General features: G+C 43.2%; 4 protein-coding genes across 4 annotated transcripts; 2 read left to right on the forward strand and 2 right to left on the reverse strand.

The window, feature by feature from the left end:
- Positions 1-6,267: 6,267 nt before the first annotated feature.
- Positions 6,268-7,149, reverse strand: N7495_008813 (ankyrin repeat domain-containing protein; the record flags this gene model as incomplete). Its single annotated transcript, XM_057211464.1, has 1 exon — positions 6,268-7,149. One exon carries the CDS (start codon positions 7,147-7,149, stop codon positions 6,268-6,270), a length of 882 nt encoding a protein of 293 aa, XP_057061007.1.
- Positions 7,150-7,161: 12 nt separating this feature from the next.
- N7495_008814 (ankyrin repeat domain-containing protein) lies at positions 7,162-7,986 on the reverse strand (the record flags this gene model as incomplete). Its single annotated transcript, XM_057211465.1, has 2 exons — positions 7,162-7,892; positions 7,938-7,986. 2 exons carry the CDS (start codon positions 7,984-7,986, stop codon positions 7,162-7,164), a joined length of 780 nt encoding a protein of 259 aa, XP_057061008.1.
- A 2,129-nt stretch (positions 7,987-10,115) lies between these two features.
- On the forward strand, positions 10,116-10,373 carry N7495_008815 (uncharacterized protein; the record flags this gene model as incomplete). The annotated part of the gene is made up of 1 exon (XM_057211466.1): positions 10,116-10,373. The coding sequence occupies one exon, from the start codon at positions 10,116-10,118 to the stop codon at positions 10,371-10,373; it is 258 nt and encodes an 85-aa protein (XP_057061009.1).
- Positions 10,374-12,115: 1,742 nt separating this feature from the next.
- N7495_008816 (uncharacterized protein) lies at positions 12,116-13,540 on the forward strand (the record flags this gene model as incomplete). Its single annotated transcript, XM_057211467.1, has 1 exon — positions 12,116-13,540. The coding sequence occupies one exon, from the start codon at positions 12,116-12,118 to the stop codon at positions 13,538-13,540; it is 1,425 nt and encodes a 474-aa protein (XP_057061010.1).
- Between the last annotated feature and the right edge of the window lie 775 nt (positions 13,541-14,315).

Genomic DNA, 14,315 nt, shown 5'->3' on the forward strand with positions numbered 1-14,315 from the left:
ATTTTTGATTTACGTAGTTCATTGCTATACTAGGCTGATCGGGATCGAGGGATAATTAGGGTTTATTTAGCTCCCCGTTAATCTAAAGACTGTATGTTTCTCAACATTGCAAGGGGCATAAAGTTAGGTCTAAGTATAATAATTAGGTAGAAAGCTTATGCCCCGGGACAATGGTAAGCGGAACAGATCAACCCGAATTCTTGGTTTAATCCATTAGCTAAAAAAGACTGACATCGATATGTCAACCTAGATTGTATTGTAATGTATTCCTTGACCATCGATTGAAGAACCTTGGAACCTTGGAACGTTAGAATTATGCATTAGTTATCTATCAACAATCTTAACCAGGTCTACAAGGTTCATTGGTGCGACCTACTTTATGATCCGGAGTTTCCATACTTCCTCATTCCAGATTCCACATCCACCTAGACGTCAAGTAGAAGCATCCACATTTGTATTCAGGGGAGATCCACACTGGTATTGATGACTTCATATAGAATTTGAATCCATTGGATGGATGTCAATAATCATATGCCAAAAACTTTAACCTTTTAATATCAAACGTCAATCTAATTCTCCGTACTGTCTTGTCTTCGCCGTTTACCAACCTATGGTACAGAGTACACACCGCTACAATAGAAAATAAAATAAAAATAAAAAACATAGATTGGACATCTGCAAATCAACCGTACTCTCTAACATCCTCCTTCGGCACATTGGATAGTCACACAGGATCCTGCCTTCTTGCTTCTTCTGACCGTTACTCCTTATGTAGTCACCCGTTGTCCGATTCCTTCATTACGGAGTATACATTTCACCTGGCCACCTCCATTCTCTTGAATTCCGTTCAAACTTTGGAGACTTCGGAACCCTGAAGGAAGCAAAGTTGAACAACCGTGGACCTCGTGGTGGAGTCCATTGATCCGCTTTCATACCCGCAGGAACGGATGGATGGATACAGTCCAGTTTGTTCTAGTCGTTCTCATTTGTTCTGACTCAGGGCTCCTTTTTTCCATTTACCCCACGGGATTTGTGTGGAGATTGTTCGACTTCCTTTTGGAAAATTCCATACGGAGTACCTAGTCCGTATTTCATTTCACCGAGTCCGATCAGGGAATCGGTCCGATACTTCCAAGCTGTCACGGAATACGGATATACACGCTAACTACTATGAAGTCTCTTTTATCTCATCTGATTATCAGTGGTTATAGGTACTTAGGTATTGGGGTCCGGTTGGGCACATGCTGCCTGATCCAACAACTCGGAACTAATACGACAATACGACTTGACTATCCACATTTACCAAGAAAAACTAATAACTTCACTTTGTTAGGTCGGAGTTCTTTACCGAGCCGCTCATGATTGACTCGAAGACTCTACTTTTACAGTATCAGAAGCATGTCGCTAACTTATGGTAGAGGTTGAAATCAAGATATACGTCGTACTTAATCCATGCAAGGGATGACTCTGCTTTTTCTAATGTCATGAGCAATCAAAGAACCTTGAAATTCAATACGTTCTTGCCGAGAACTGCATTTGGTTAGCCTTGGAGGGTATCCATTTTAAGCCAGTCGATATGAAGACCCTGCCAGTTGAGAGAATAAAGCTCATCGACCAGGTTCAGACTTAACTAGGTACCTAGGTACTTGTCAACTGGCTCAGTCTGTCATATGCTTTCAGTTTTGACCATATATCACATTTTTCCCCTCTCCATGCATGCAGTGCCCCAGATATGCAAGTGATGTCTCCACTGCGTGGCTAATGGCTCGCAGCTTCCAAGGTTGGAATGTGTCCTTTAGGGCTGGACTTGATGATCTCGATCTGACAGAAATTTCCCCGCCATCGACTCGTATGAGCACACATATCCATGAAGTTGGTCTGATGCGGGGGGCTGATCACGGACAATTGTGGCAGGTCTCAAATCCTAGCGTCATCCAAGACATGCTCCTGTTAAGTGCTCTCTGGAGTCTAAACAAAGACATGCCGCTGTATGTACGCTGTAGTTAATTGATGCCGATTATTTCCCTTATCTTGGCCGTGGCTGGACAGGGGTAATACTACTAACCTCTTTGATTTTAGAATGACAAATTCTAGTCTCGGCAGGAATCGAGCTCTAACTTAGACTGGACTTGAATTGGAATGCTCAGGTCTAAGCTATGCGGATAGATACAGGAAATTCTACGCTGAAGTTGTACCTAGATAGTTACTAGTTTCAAATCAGGGAACATTGAGCACTGATTGAATCTGGATTCCAAGTTTGATTTTTTCGGAATTTTTGAGGCCTAAGCCACTGAGACTTAGCTTTGCGTTATCGTGGAATGCTGGGGCAACGATGCATTGTTGCAGGGAAATAACGGAGTAATGCGCAAAAAATGCGAGTCATGCCTCCTCCCCCTTGTGATCAGTGGTTTCTAAGACGTTCACCAACTGGCATGATTTGCTCCAAATTGGGATAATATATTTGATGCTGACACAAAGGGGTTGGAGGCTCAGCCCCGACTCATGACGATAGAAGAATGGAAACGGCGGTACGTGCGGTTGGTTGCAGACATTTTGGTAACTGCCAGTTACAGACGTTGGGGTATCTTCTGTTCCGTCCGCAGGTGCTAAGTACTGTCCAATCTGTACTATCAAGTATGAAGAAGATCTAATTAGTCGAGCTGCAGTCAAAGATGTCATCTCCACACTTCCAAATGTGATGTATCATTGGCACATCACAAGAGCTGACTCGGTCGCAGACAATCGGGCTCTGAGTCAAGTTCGACTTCTGCTTTACTTGACGCTCTTTGTTCCCTTCAGCTTTTCTTTTTCCCTTCTCTTCGAGTTCTAGATGTCAGCTTAAACCCGACACGTCGCACAAATTAAAAGTCCTCCGCACCCCCAGATGTATTTTCCACGTGGTTTTCGTCTTTGAGCCCTAAAAATCGAATTTCTAGAAATCCTACGCAATTTCCCACGACGTCTTTTACAGGCGGCTCGAGAGCAGTTTCAGTCTAGGAAGTTGAAACTCCTCTTGTAAGGAGTTGTCATATACGAAGTGATACATTGTTATGTTGATCTAAACTGAAAGGGATTTTCCAATGGTTCCAGGTACGATCGCTAACTATGATCGGGGCTTGAATTAGCCTTTTTCGCTCTCGCTTTCTCGTTATGTGTTCTAATAGCAAACAAATGATATTTAGGCTCGCAGGAACTGCTGGTCTGTTCGCATGCAAGGGAAATCAAAGTTAGCTAGAGTAAACTTCGAGAGCTAGGATTGGGCTAGGGATTAATTTGTTTGCTATATCCTTTCGTTTTCTGTTCCTTATGATTCCAAAATTGTCCAGGTGCATATAGTCTATAAATGTGGTCATCCGTGCTCAGGTGCTAACTGCCTAGGTGGAGCTTTCCAAGGCTTCAAGGTGGTGTGGAGGAATATCAAAAGTCCCTAGGTATGAACTAGACTTTATCCTGATATAGCTCTCCGAATGCTTCCGGCCTCTTGTTTCTGCATCATAAGTTCGAGTTCCAAGGTTGAACTTTGCAGAATGATGCGTACTCTGTCGAGACTCAGTATTTTCAGGGTTCCTATGGTCAACTCTAAGCCTCTGGATTTTATCTAGTTTCGACCTCCAGATTTGAAAGGATCATTGGCTGGTTAGCGAAATGGCAGTTCAATGCGATGGACACGCATAGCCATCATGTGTAGGTTTCCGAAAAGCAAACGAGCTCTGATTTTGGTTCCGGCTCTAAGCTAAAAAGCCGTAAGATAATTGATATCCCGGCATTTGCCAGGGCTAGGCACATTTCTGGTCTTTTTCAACGCAGACGCATCTAAAGATGAAAGATCTTCGAGGTCTCAAGATACAACGGGACTTAGGTCGAGAGCTTCATATATTTGGTAGAATGATTCCTCCGGTAAATACCAAATCCCTACCTCCTACACATCCATGGAATCTGCAGCCTCATCCAATTCAGACTCAGATCTTCCAGCACAACTCAATCAACTGCCGATGTATTGTGGAAACCTGCTTCCACTGCCAGTTGATATCATAATACCTACTTAGATGCTAGGGCCCAGCCCAGGTGACTGCTGCGATCCAAGGCTCGATCGCGAATAAACCGATCCGATCGACCATACATACATGAACCCACCCCTGCGCCTACAAACAAGGCATTCTGTCAAAGATTGGAGGTCGAGCGAGAAGCGAGAATGTAACCCCGCAAATTTTATACGACAGCTGCCCCACAGAGCTGTGCAGGATTGAAAATATCTCGTTTCAGAGGCTTAGAAAGAACCGATAGATAGTACTGCGAAGGTGGTTCATAATAAAGACGCTTTAACCCTGGGAAAGAATATCTACCTAGGTAAATAGTAGTCAGTATCTATAGTCCCGAAGTCGTGTTCAATAATCGGCATAGTGAAACAATCGGAAAATAAACCCCGGCAAAGGGTGGCGGGCCTAGACACGCGAATAGACCTCTTTCAACCTCCATTTCCCATCTAGTGGCGTCAGATTTATCCATCACATTTACCACACTTCGTGACATTTGTCTACATCGGTTTCTCGTTGGCTGAAACTATTCACACTACTTTATGAAAGTTTCGCTGTGCCGTGCGTCTCCGTTTGGTCTGTCATAATTTGCCTTTTCTGGATGCCTCGAGCTGACCACTTAAGGGCTTGGATGTGGTTATTGTGAGACTTAGATGGCTTGTGCTAGAGCACTGAGCTGGGATCTGAGCTGGGATCAGAGCTGATAGAACGTGTCTTGGTTTCATGATGATTAGGTTCTTTTGTGGTAAGATCTGAAATACGTAAACGGTGTATACTTACGTACCGAAGTTACCGAAGTACATTCAGATTCGAGAGTGGTCACTTCATTTCAGTTTCATTTCCAAGAGCCCATCTATCAATAGTTCCTCCTCACTATCATCTAGGTAATACTTTCAGCTCCTTAATGTCCGCTCAGACTTGCAACGTCGGAAATGACAAGGCTCAAACGGCGTGCCTCGTAGCTTCTTTATGAAACTTTGTTATCATTGACTTGGAAACAGCTATGATGGAACGTCTAGCTTTCAATAACGTGTTAAATCAATCACTTGTGTTTTCTGTGATCTGAGGAAACATCAAAAAGGAACCATAATTTGATTATTGAATCTCCCATGAAATCCCCTAACTTTAGAGCTCTTACAAATCCATGCCCAGGTGCATATATAAGAGATAAAATGTGAAGCCTACCAGGTAGTACATAAGCTACTTTAACCATCTATCCAAAAAACAAAATCGATGAAGGCTCGGATCGGTCACTCAGCTTTCGATTCACGCTTTTTCTCACTCCCTGAAAGTGATGTGGAAAAATTACATGTGATATGAAGCTCGTGATTGTCTCTAAATGCTCGAATAGAAAGGAGGGCAGTTCTTTTTATACCTCATCGAGATGAAGCTTAGTTTAATAAAAACAAAATTTGCTTGTTGACTCATCTACAAAGGTGTCATTCATTTAGTGGATTTTTGTCACTGTGGTCGTAGAGTAATAAACCATGGATATTTTCGACGATAAAACATTCTAGTGATATCTCTATCAAGCTTTATACACAGGGGAATCATCAGTATGACGACCCAGCCCTTACAGACATAATCCAGTCAGTATTTCGAGAATGTACCACTTGAATCACACCCAAGGATTCAGGTTCATTGGATGAATTTGGAAGACGGGTCATTTTTTCATTTTTTTTGTTCTTCAATCACATCCTAATGTCAGATTCATGAAGCTATTCAAATGTAGATAAGTGGGGCCTAGCAAGTGGGTAGATCAGAGTTATAAGTTCAAAGTTGGAGAGGGATCTCATCCCCACCCTCTGTATTATAATTGAGAACTCATAATAATATATATTGGCGGTCGGGGTTGATCCTCAGACGCGTCATTTTTTCGTCAGTTTATTGCGTCCTTTGATCCCAATGTCGCCTCGTACTGACACAAACATATGCCCTCCTCGAGATTTACTACCTAGGCAGCAATATTTTTTGTGGAGGCTGTAATGAAACTTCGAAACGATATCTCTGAGATATGGTTATGCAGAACTCAGAGAACGTGGACAGTAAAAACGAGATTGATTTTATAATATTGGATTCATTCCCACCACAAAGAGGCTAAACAAACGTATGAATATCGTTGTATTAGTTCTCCTCGGGTTTTTTGGCAAAGGAAAATATAATATTTCAAGACCATGATAATGGTTTCAACGATTTACAACAAAATCTCAATGGCTAATGATCTATGCCGTTCTCAACAGCGGAACCAAGGACTCATGTCCATTTCCCATCGCCAAAGAAATTGGAGTTTCTTCACTAGAATCTTTGTGGCTGGGATTGGCACCACTGCAAGCAGTAGCTTAACCACAGCCTTGTGCCCAAATTCTGCTGCACAAGACAAGGGAGTTTGGCCATCTGAATTTCCAGAATCTGGATGTACTCCCATTTCCAGGAGCAGCTTAACTCCTCTTTCATGTCCGTTCCGTGCTTCCCACCAAAGAGGTGTCTCTCCTCTAGAGTCCACAAAATCAGGATTTACCCTCTTAGTCGCAAGAAGTAGTTCAACAACCGTCCCGTGTCCATTGTGTGCTGCTACTATTAATGGAGTCTCATCCGAACCCTGAGATTCAGGATCGATTCCTCTTTGAAGAAGAAGCTTGATAACTGTGACGTGACCGTTCTTCGCTGCCCGTAACAGTGGGGTCTCTCCTATAGAGTTCCTAGATTCAGGATTAACGCCTTCTGCAAGGAGCAGCTTGACTACTACCTCGTGCCCGTTGCGTGCAGCCCACCATAGCGGCGTCTCTCTATTCGAATTCTGGTGTTCAGGATTCACTTTCCCTGTGAAGAGTAAAAGCTTAACTAAAGCCTCATTTCCATGTTTTGCTGCGAAGAGTAAGGGTGCCTGTCCGTCAGAGCTTAAAGAATCAGGATCAACATCATCTGTTGCAAGGAGTAGTTGCACAATTTCTTCATGCTCATTCCGTACTGCACAATTTAATGGTGTCTCCCTATCTGAATTCATAGAATTCGGGCGTATATTCTCCGCTGCAAGTAGTGCTTTGAATGAAGCCGTATTTCCATTCTTTGCAGCCCACCATATCGGCGTGCATCCTTTTAAATCGGAAGAATTCATATCAATTCCTTTTTAAGTGAGCAGGACCTTGATCACCGCTTTATGGCCAGCCTCTGCTACAATAGAGAGAGATGTGCGTCCATTCGAGTCTCTGACATCCAGGCTTACGCCACTCGTTTCAAGCAACGCACTAACTATTTCATGATGACCATTCCGTGAAGCCCAAGATAGGAGTGTGGATCCATCAGCACCTCTAGAATCTGGATTGACGTTGCTTATAGCTAATAGTAGCCTCGCTATCGCACTATGGCCATTCCGTGCCGCCCAGGATAGGGGCGTATATCCACCAGCACTCTTAGCATCGAGATCAACGTTTCCAATGGTCAATAATCGCTTGAATACCATAGTATGACCATTTCGTGCTGCTACATAAAGGGGTGCAAATCCATCAAAGTCCTTAGTGCTAGGGTCTATAGCAGCGGCGATCAAAAGATCGACTATTGTCTCATGGCCGAGCTCGGCGGCCACAGATAAGGCAGTCTCACCTTTCGAGTTTTGGATTTCCGGGCGGATGCTCTCCGCATTCAGCAGAAGCTTAGTGACCCATTCGTGGTCGAGTTCTGCCGCTACGATCAGAGCTGTCTCTCCCCAATAATTCTGAAAGTTTGGATCGACTCCTGCCGAAAGTAGCAGCTTAGCAACAGCATCATGTCCATTTCGAGAAGCGAGTAACAGTGGCGTCTGGTAATCCCAGTCTTCGACTTCTGTTTCCACGCCAGGCGCGGCAAGTAATAGCTTAACGACTGATTCGTGCCCCTTTTAAGCGGCTAATAGCAATGCTGTCTGACCATTCCAACCTTCTTCGCGGTAATTAGGGTCAACTCCCTTGCTAAGCATAATTTGAACAATTTCCTCGTGTCCACTTCGTGCTGCTAGCGACAATGGATGCGGGACATCTAGATCGCAGGTCTGGGCTCCTATTGTGGAAAGTAGCAGTCTAACTACAGCTACATAACCATGATCAGAAGCAAAAAGAAGTGGCTCTGTTCCAGAAGTAAAACTTTTAATGAAGCTTCGCAAAGTCTTGTTGAGTTTATCAATTTATTCCGGCTTCCATGAAGCAGCAGATTGAAGGTGAGATCCATCTATCTTTCCTCCGAAGTCGGTACCTATAGAAGCAAATATGTTGTCAAGAAGTCTAAATATACAAGAATCTAAACGTTCATTTGAAGGTGCCGTGTTATCGAGAAAAGCAAGAATCAGCTTTGCAGCTTCGGCGCACTCCCACGGGGATGTTTCAAGGTTTCTCAAAACTTCCCTTGCTAAGTCGAATGTTTCTAGGGCAAGATGGTAGTGGTTTTCATGACTAGCCATATCTGTAATATTGTGGCTTGTTGAAAAAAGATAGATAGAGGTGGAAGGAGTAGAAAAATGGGAGACAGTGCGTTAATGGTGACTATTCATCTTATATTAAATGAGTCAAAAGCGGGAGGGGCTAACTAACGCTTTGGTAAAAGACGCGTGGCTCAAGTGGCGGCGTGGTTGAAAAGTGGGCTCGCTTGAATCATACTCAAATGATTAGACGAGTCCACCATTCTGATCGATTCGATAATTTACTTAGAAGAAAATTGTGTTTAAAACCCAAATATCAAAGCACTATTTTGGAAAAAAGTGGTTTCATATCTACGCAATTTCCTATATGACTATTCATTATCTAAGTACCTAAGTATGACATTCGGTATCTAGATAGCAACTAGCTAGAACCAGTCAGCCACGACAGCGCCGTGCTTTTGCCCTTAAACCGTCCACAGAAAGAATAAGTTTTCCTGGTGATGCACGGGCTCTCCTCAAGTGGGTATACAACAATCTTCCTTAAATTTCCCTTGTCACATGAATGATGCGGCCATATCTCCATCTCTAACCACCAGATTCCCGATGGGTTTTCAAACTGCACACTCGCAAACGCTTGGCTATAGCTTTGACACGTCCCAGCGTACTTTACTTGGAAATCATCACTAGCACATGCGCTATAGTCAGATAGGTATGCCCAGTAGTGAGAAAAAGATGTCACAAAAGCGTGTTGCACATTTGCTATGTATCTCTCTTTTATCTACATAACAAACTCAATAAAGAGTACTATTTACTTCTCACATATTCTAGTATTGCAGCTATAAAAATCTTCATGAAATGGACCTTTCCTATCACCAGGAACGTAGTCTGTTCTTCCAACTACCGCAAGAGCTGCGAGATCTGATTTACAGCTACATCTTTTTCAACGCCAGAATCTCGCATGGTTCAAAAGAAAAGAGAAGAAAGAAAGTTTTAACAATCATTCTCTCCGAATGCCCTCTCATTGTTGAGAATCTGTCGTTCAAGAGCCGGAATTGGAGAGAGCTCGCTTAGCCAAGTCCTGTTCAGTTTTGAAGACATCAAAACCATGATTGAAAAACTGACTGCAATTCCTCTGGCAACAGTATCAAGAATTCGCCATTTACAAACTAGAGGGGGAGATTTTGATGCTTTTCTGGCCTGATGAGGATGTCTTTTACCGCTTAGTCAACGCTCTAAAGTTTTTGCCGAGTTTCCAACTTGACCCCCTAATAGTTCTTAATTTAGATGATAAAGCAGTCGGCTATATTAACCTGGGCTCTCTCATAAAGTATGGTGATGAGTGGAAGGAGCTGCGATATATCTCACACGGTTCAGCACTACTTGGCTTCTTGAAACAACGTTTTGTTTTCCGCGACGAGAATTTCCACGCTGCGAGTTCAAATAAGTGGTATCAGCGCAAGCTACAGCCAGCCTATTAGGGTATTACTATGAACATTTGATATGGGATTGATAGTCAACCATCGGTTACTATCTATCGATCTACTCTAGCAGGAAAGGCTTCTGGTTAATAAAGCAACACGTGTGCGCTTTAGGCAGAAAATACCAAGAGAAAGTGAATAAGTAATCTTTGGAACATAGGTATATGCTTCCATCATGTCCCCTTAGGGTGACAAATAAGGAAGGAGTTTCTGGTCATGGTGAAACGTGGAAAATGTGTTAACTATCGAGAGAAGCAATACTCACCCTATCTACCTATAGATATTGGTGACATCCGCCAAGAAGACTGTCTTGGCATGATCTGGACAGAAATTAAAAAGGAGCTCATTGATATTAAGGATGAGGATTCTGGTTATGACCTTGACACCAACTATTATTATCCAAATGAGGTGGACAGTTACCAGCACGTTGATGAGTATGAATGGATGCCATTGAACTTTGATAGCAGAATCTGAGAATATGAGAAATAGGATATTGTTGAACACATGATTGAAACCATGGTTCATAGAGTAGCTGCCTAGGTGCTATCATCGCTAATGACGGTTGGCAAACTGAGTACTAGTTAAAATAAAATTGATCTTCGGATTCCCCTGGTTTCTCACTGAATGCTAATAATTTAGTACTCAAAAATCTGATCATAACTCCATCTGGTTTTACTAATTACGAATATACACATATCGAAGTTATCTCGCCATTTGCTACATTCTGCCTAGTTTATCACGTGAGGGAAATAAGCTGTCACCTTTAGAAGAGAGAGGAACCAAATCTCATAGAAATCAATGAATGAATTATAACTATGTGTATATGTGTGTAGGTAATTACTAAAGGAGCAGGTCAACTCCCACAATCGGAATGCTGACTAACTAACTGAAACTAAATCAAGTACGGAACCAATTGTGGTCTATTCTTTGACTGAAATTTCTCAGTGAGCCTGACCCTAAGCACCCTCAATAAAGCGCCGGCACCTGAAATATGAAGCCCCACCCTTGATAGAAGAAACTGTACGTAAAGCTTTCTAGGTATGTAAGGTGGTATTTTGGGTATCATATCATGTAAATAGATCAAGAGAATGAGGCGAGTGGGGTGTCTAGATGCTAGAGAGCATAGGAGCCCTAAAGGGTCCACATCAGCCTGCTGCCGTTACTAATATCATGTAGGAATATTATGTGATTTGTAAAAAGAAAGAGACAGAGAAATCTCTCAAACTCCAAGTTTTCATTGGGGGCAGGAGAAAGGCTCAGGAACGACGCTCTAGGGTTTGGAAAGGCCCTCTACTCGAGTGACAGGAGTCTTGAAAGTAAAGCAGGCAGCTGATCCAAATCCGCCTGCCACTGATTGGGAGTCCCAACGTATCTTGGTCCTTAACCATATGTATAACTGCCTATGAGATCCTAGACCCCAAATGGTGAAGCGTGAGTGGGGACTGATACAGTCTGGATCAACCACTAAACCCTACAAGATCAAATTATTATCTACAAGGCTACAATTTGAAAAAGATCTGGGCCAAAAGGACTGAAGAATATGATAAGAAAGACTACTCCGTAGTATCGGTATCCATGGAACCCCGATCCCGATCCCCCACAATGTGGTGATCAATCCATGGATAAGTCATGCACAGAACAATGAATGAAATGCTGCAGAACTTCTTACCTTGTTCAGACTGGTCCTTTTTACTTGTATTGTGTTCTGCAACTGATCACATTTCTTGATTTTGATCTCTCATATACTGCCTTCTTATTGGTCAGGTGACTTTCTAAGCGCTGGTCTTTCTTCACACAATGGAAGCGCCAACTTCTCTTGAAACATAAAGGCCCCTGTGGATGCACCGGAGAAACAGAAAAGGATCAGAAGGGCTATAAATCATAACTAATCCACTTCTGACCAACTGACGTGATGTTTCTATATTTTTCCACTTTCGGCCCCTTCAAATCTTGCGATACCACCGCCACCGTGTGGATGACCTGCCTGGCTTATTGGGGCGGAAACATGGCATCTCGGTCAGCCTGCAATTCCAATGCGGGGAGATTCTGAGAGAAAATCTCTTTGTTAAGAACTGCTTTCTTTGCTGTGTTTCATCTTTTCATGGACTTCTTCAGACCTCCCGGCATAATACCCGGCAACTCTGCACGGACGAGGGTTTGATCTAATCCTCAACCTCGACATGTTGGAAGACTCGAGTGAATCTGATTCCCCATTCATGGCTGGCTTTGGGGTGCCGCCTTGGACAGAAAATTCACCGCATATCGAAGCTGTCACTTCAATCATCACCGAAACAGCCCGTCCGATTGTGTTGTCTACTGAGATTGTTAGCTTAATAGGCTCGACTGTGACTCTTTCAGAGACAGAACAGTCCCAAACGCAGGCCAAGACTACGACGAAATCTGTTCAGTCAGTTCAATCTGCTCAGCCAGTTCAATCTCAGCCAGTTCAATCTCCTCCGCTAGTTCAATCTCAGCCAGCTCAATCAGGGACTACTCAGTCATCAGCGGCTTCATTGCAGGCATCTTCATCACGTTCATCGAATGTTCGCACATCTCAGAGTGTTAAATCACGGACTACTCAACAATGGAGCTCTACTGCAACACCTCATGTATCCACTACATTTCAGACTACATTTCAGCCCACGAAAGTCCTAACTACCCCTCCATATTCATCGTCTTACCTGGATATTACGAGAGAATCTATCGTTCCGGTACTTCTAAATTCAATGAGCTTCCTACTACCTGGAGCGTCACAAATCACATCAAGTATACCGGACAATTTCAAAAGCTCAAGTATTCGACAAACCACAGCATCTCCGACTTCATCGTCCTCAGCCTCCTCATTTGCTCCAACTACTACATCGTCAATTGCCACGCCCATCGGCACTATTGCAGGCGATTCAACATCTGCAAAATCAAAAACCGGATCTACACATATAGGTGCGATTGTGGGTGGCTCTGTCAGCGGTGCAGCATGCATAGCTTTCTTCCTCTTACTATGCCTCATGTTCATTCGTCGTAGGCGGCGAACGCCCGATCATAAACGACACAACAGTCTACAAAGACTGATGCGTAAGGAATCAATAAGCTCCATTCCGAGTTTCCTTGACCACAGCTCCCATGATCGCAAACCATCACTCCCAATAAGGAGTTTATCTGAAGAGATTCCATCTGCACCCTTCTTCTCCACTCAGAGAAGATACCCTCATCCAGCCAATATCCACATGCATCCGGCTCTGTCACCCTCGGTCTCTCTCGATAGAATATCCCCCACCCGCAACGACATGTATGGTTTCTCTACAAATCCTTCTGTGGATGCAGTACATGATCCCCCCTCTCCGATCATCCACATTTCCCCGCCGTCAAGATCTGCTTCTATCCACTCTTATTCATCATGGGAGGATGCGATTCTAGATCATTACGAAACCCCCTCGCCGAGCATACTCTCAATTCCGCATCACCCAAGTCAGAGTACATTGAATCTCCCAGGCTACAGCTTTGAGGGATCTCAGTATCTTGGCACGCCACCAATTGAAGATAGCCGGCATAGCAATCCTTTCGACTTAGAACCGCCACCTCATGCTTTGCATAAAGGAGAACCATTACCTCCTCATCCGCTGGCGCAGGGTCTTTCATTTTAAATATTTCTTCCTTTAGATCTTCCTTCCTTTCTTGACTGTTCTTTGTCTTACTTCTTTTTACTCCTTCTTTATTCTGTCATTCAATACCCTTGGAGTTTTTGGGTTTTCGAATGACTTCGGGTACACGTCCCCGTTGTATGAGAGAAATAATTTTATCAACGACTGTATATGATTGATGTTTTGAGACTTGAATAAGGAATTCAAATGCTTACAGAGAAATGCTATCGCCTTTACTGGTTCTCGATCCTTTTTACAAGCTATGATAAATCTTATCATCCTAGGATGTTTACTAGAATCAAATTGCAAGATTATTCAAGCTAAATTGAGGTTACTTCCCAAGATACGCTGCCTCGAAATAATTGAAGACACGCAATTTCGCCACCAAATTCGTTTCAAGGGTAAAAACTGAAGCTAGAAATAGAGGAGATCAAAAAAATCTCAGGAAAAATTCAGTTTCTAGTGTACCTCAGATCTGGGGCTGATCCTTGGGGGTGAGGCTTTATTGACTAGAGACCTATAAAACTTGTATGACAGTTTTGTTTTACCGAGAGTCAGTCTCGAACCCAAGTCAGCGGTTGGCAGCTTTATTGGCATTAACCACTAGACTATAGTGTGTTGTGGATATAGTGGTAGCCAGTTTTTATCATTATAACCCTGCACCTGCGACCACTTATGTACTTCGGAAAAGCCGCGGTCAGGAGTCACAAATTGAGTTGTTCGCGTCATCAACTGAAGTATCAATATATTGCCTAATTGGGACGAGTGATTTGGAAGT

Source organism: Penicillium taxi, assembly GCF_028828555.1.
Source record: "Penicillium taxi strain IBT 34144 chromosome Unknown utg000005l_segment0_segment0, whole genome shotgun sequence".
Taxonomy (NCBI): domain Eukaryota; kingdom Fungi; phylum Ascomycota; class Eurotiomycetes; order Eurotiales; family Aspergillaceae; genus Penicillium; species Penicillium taxi.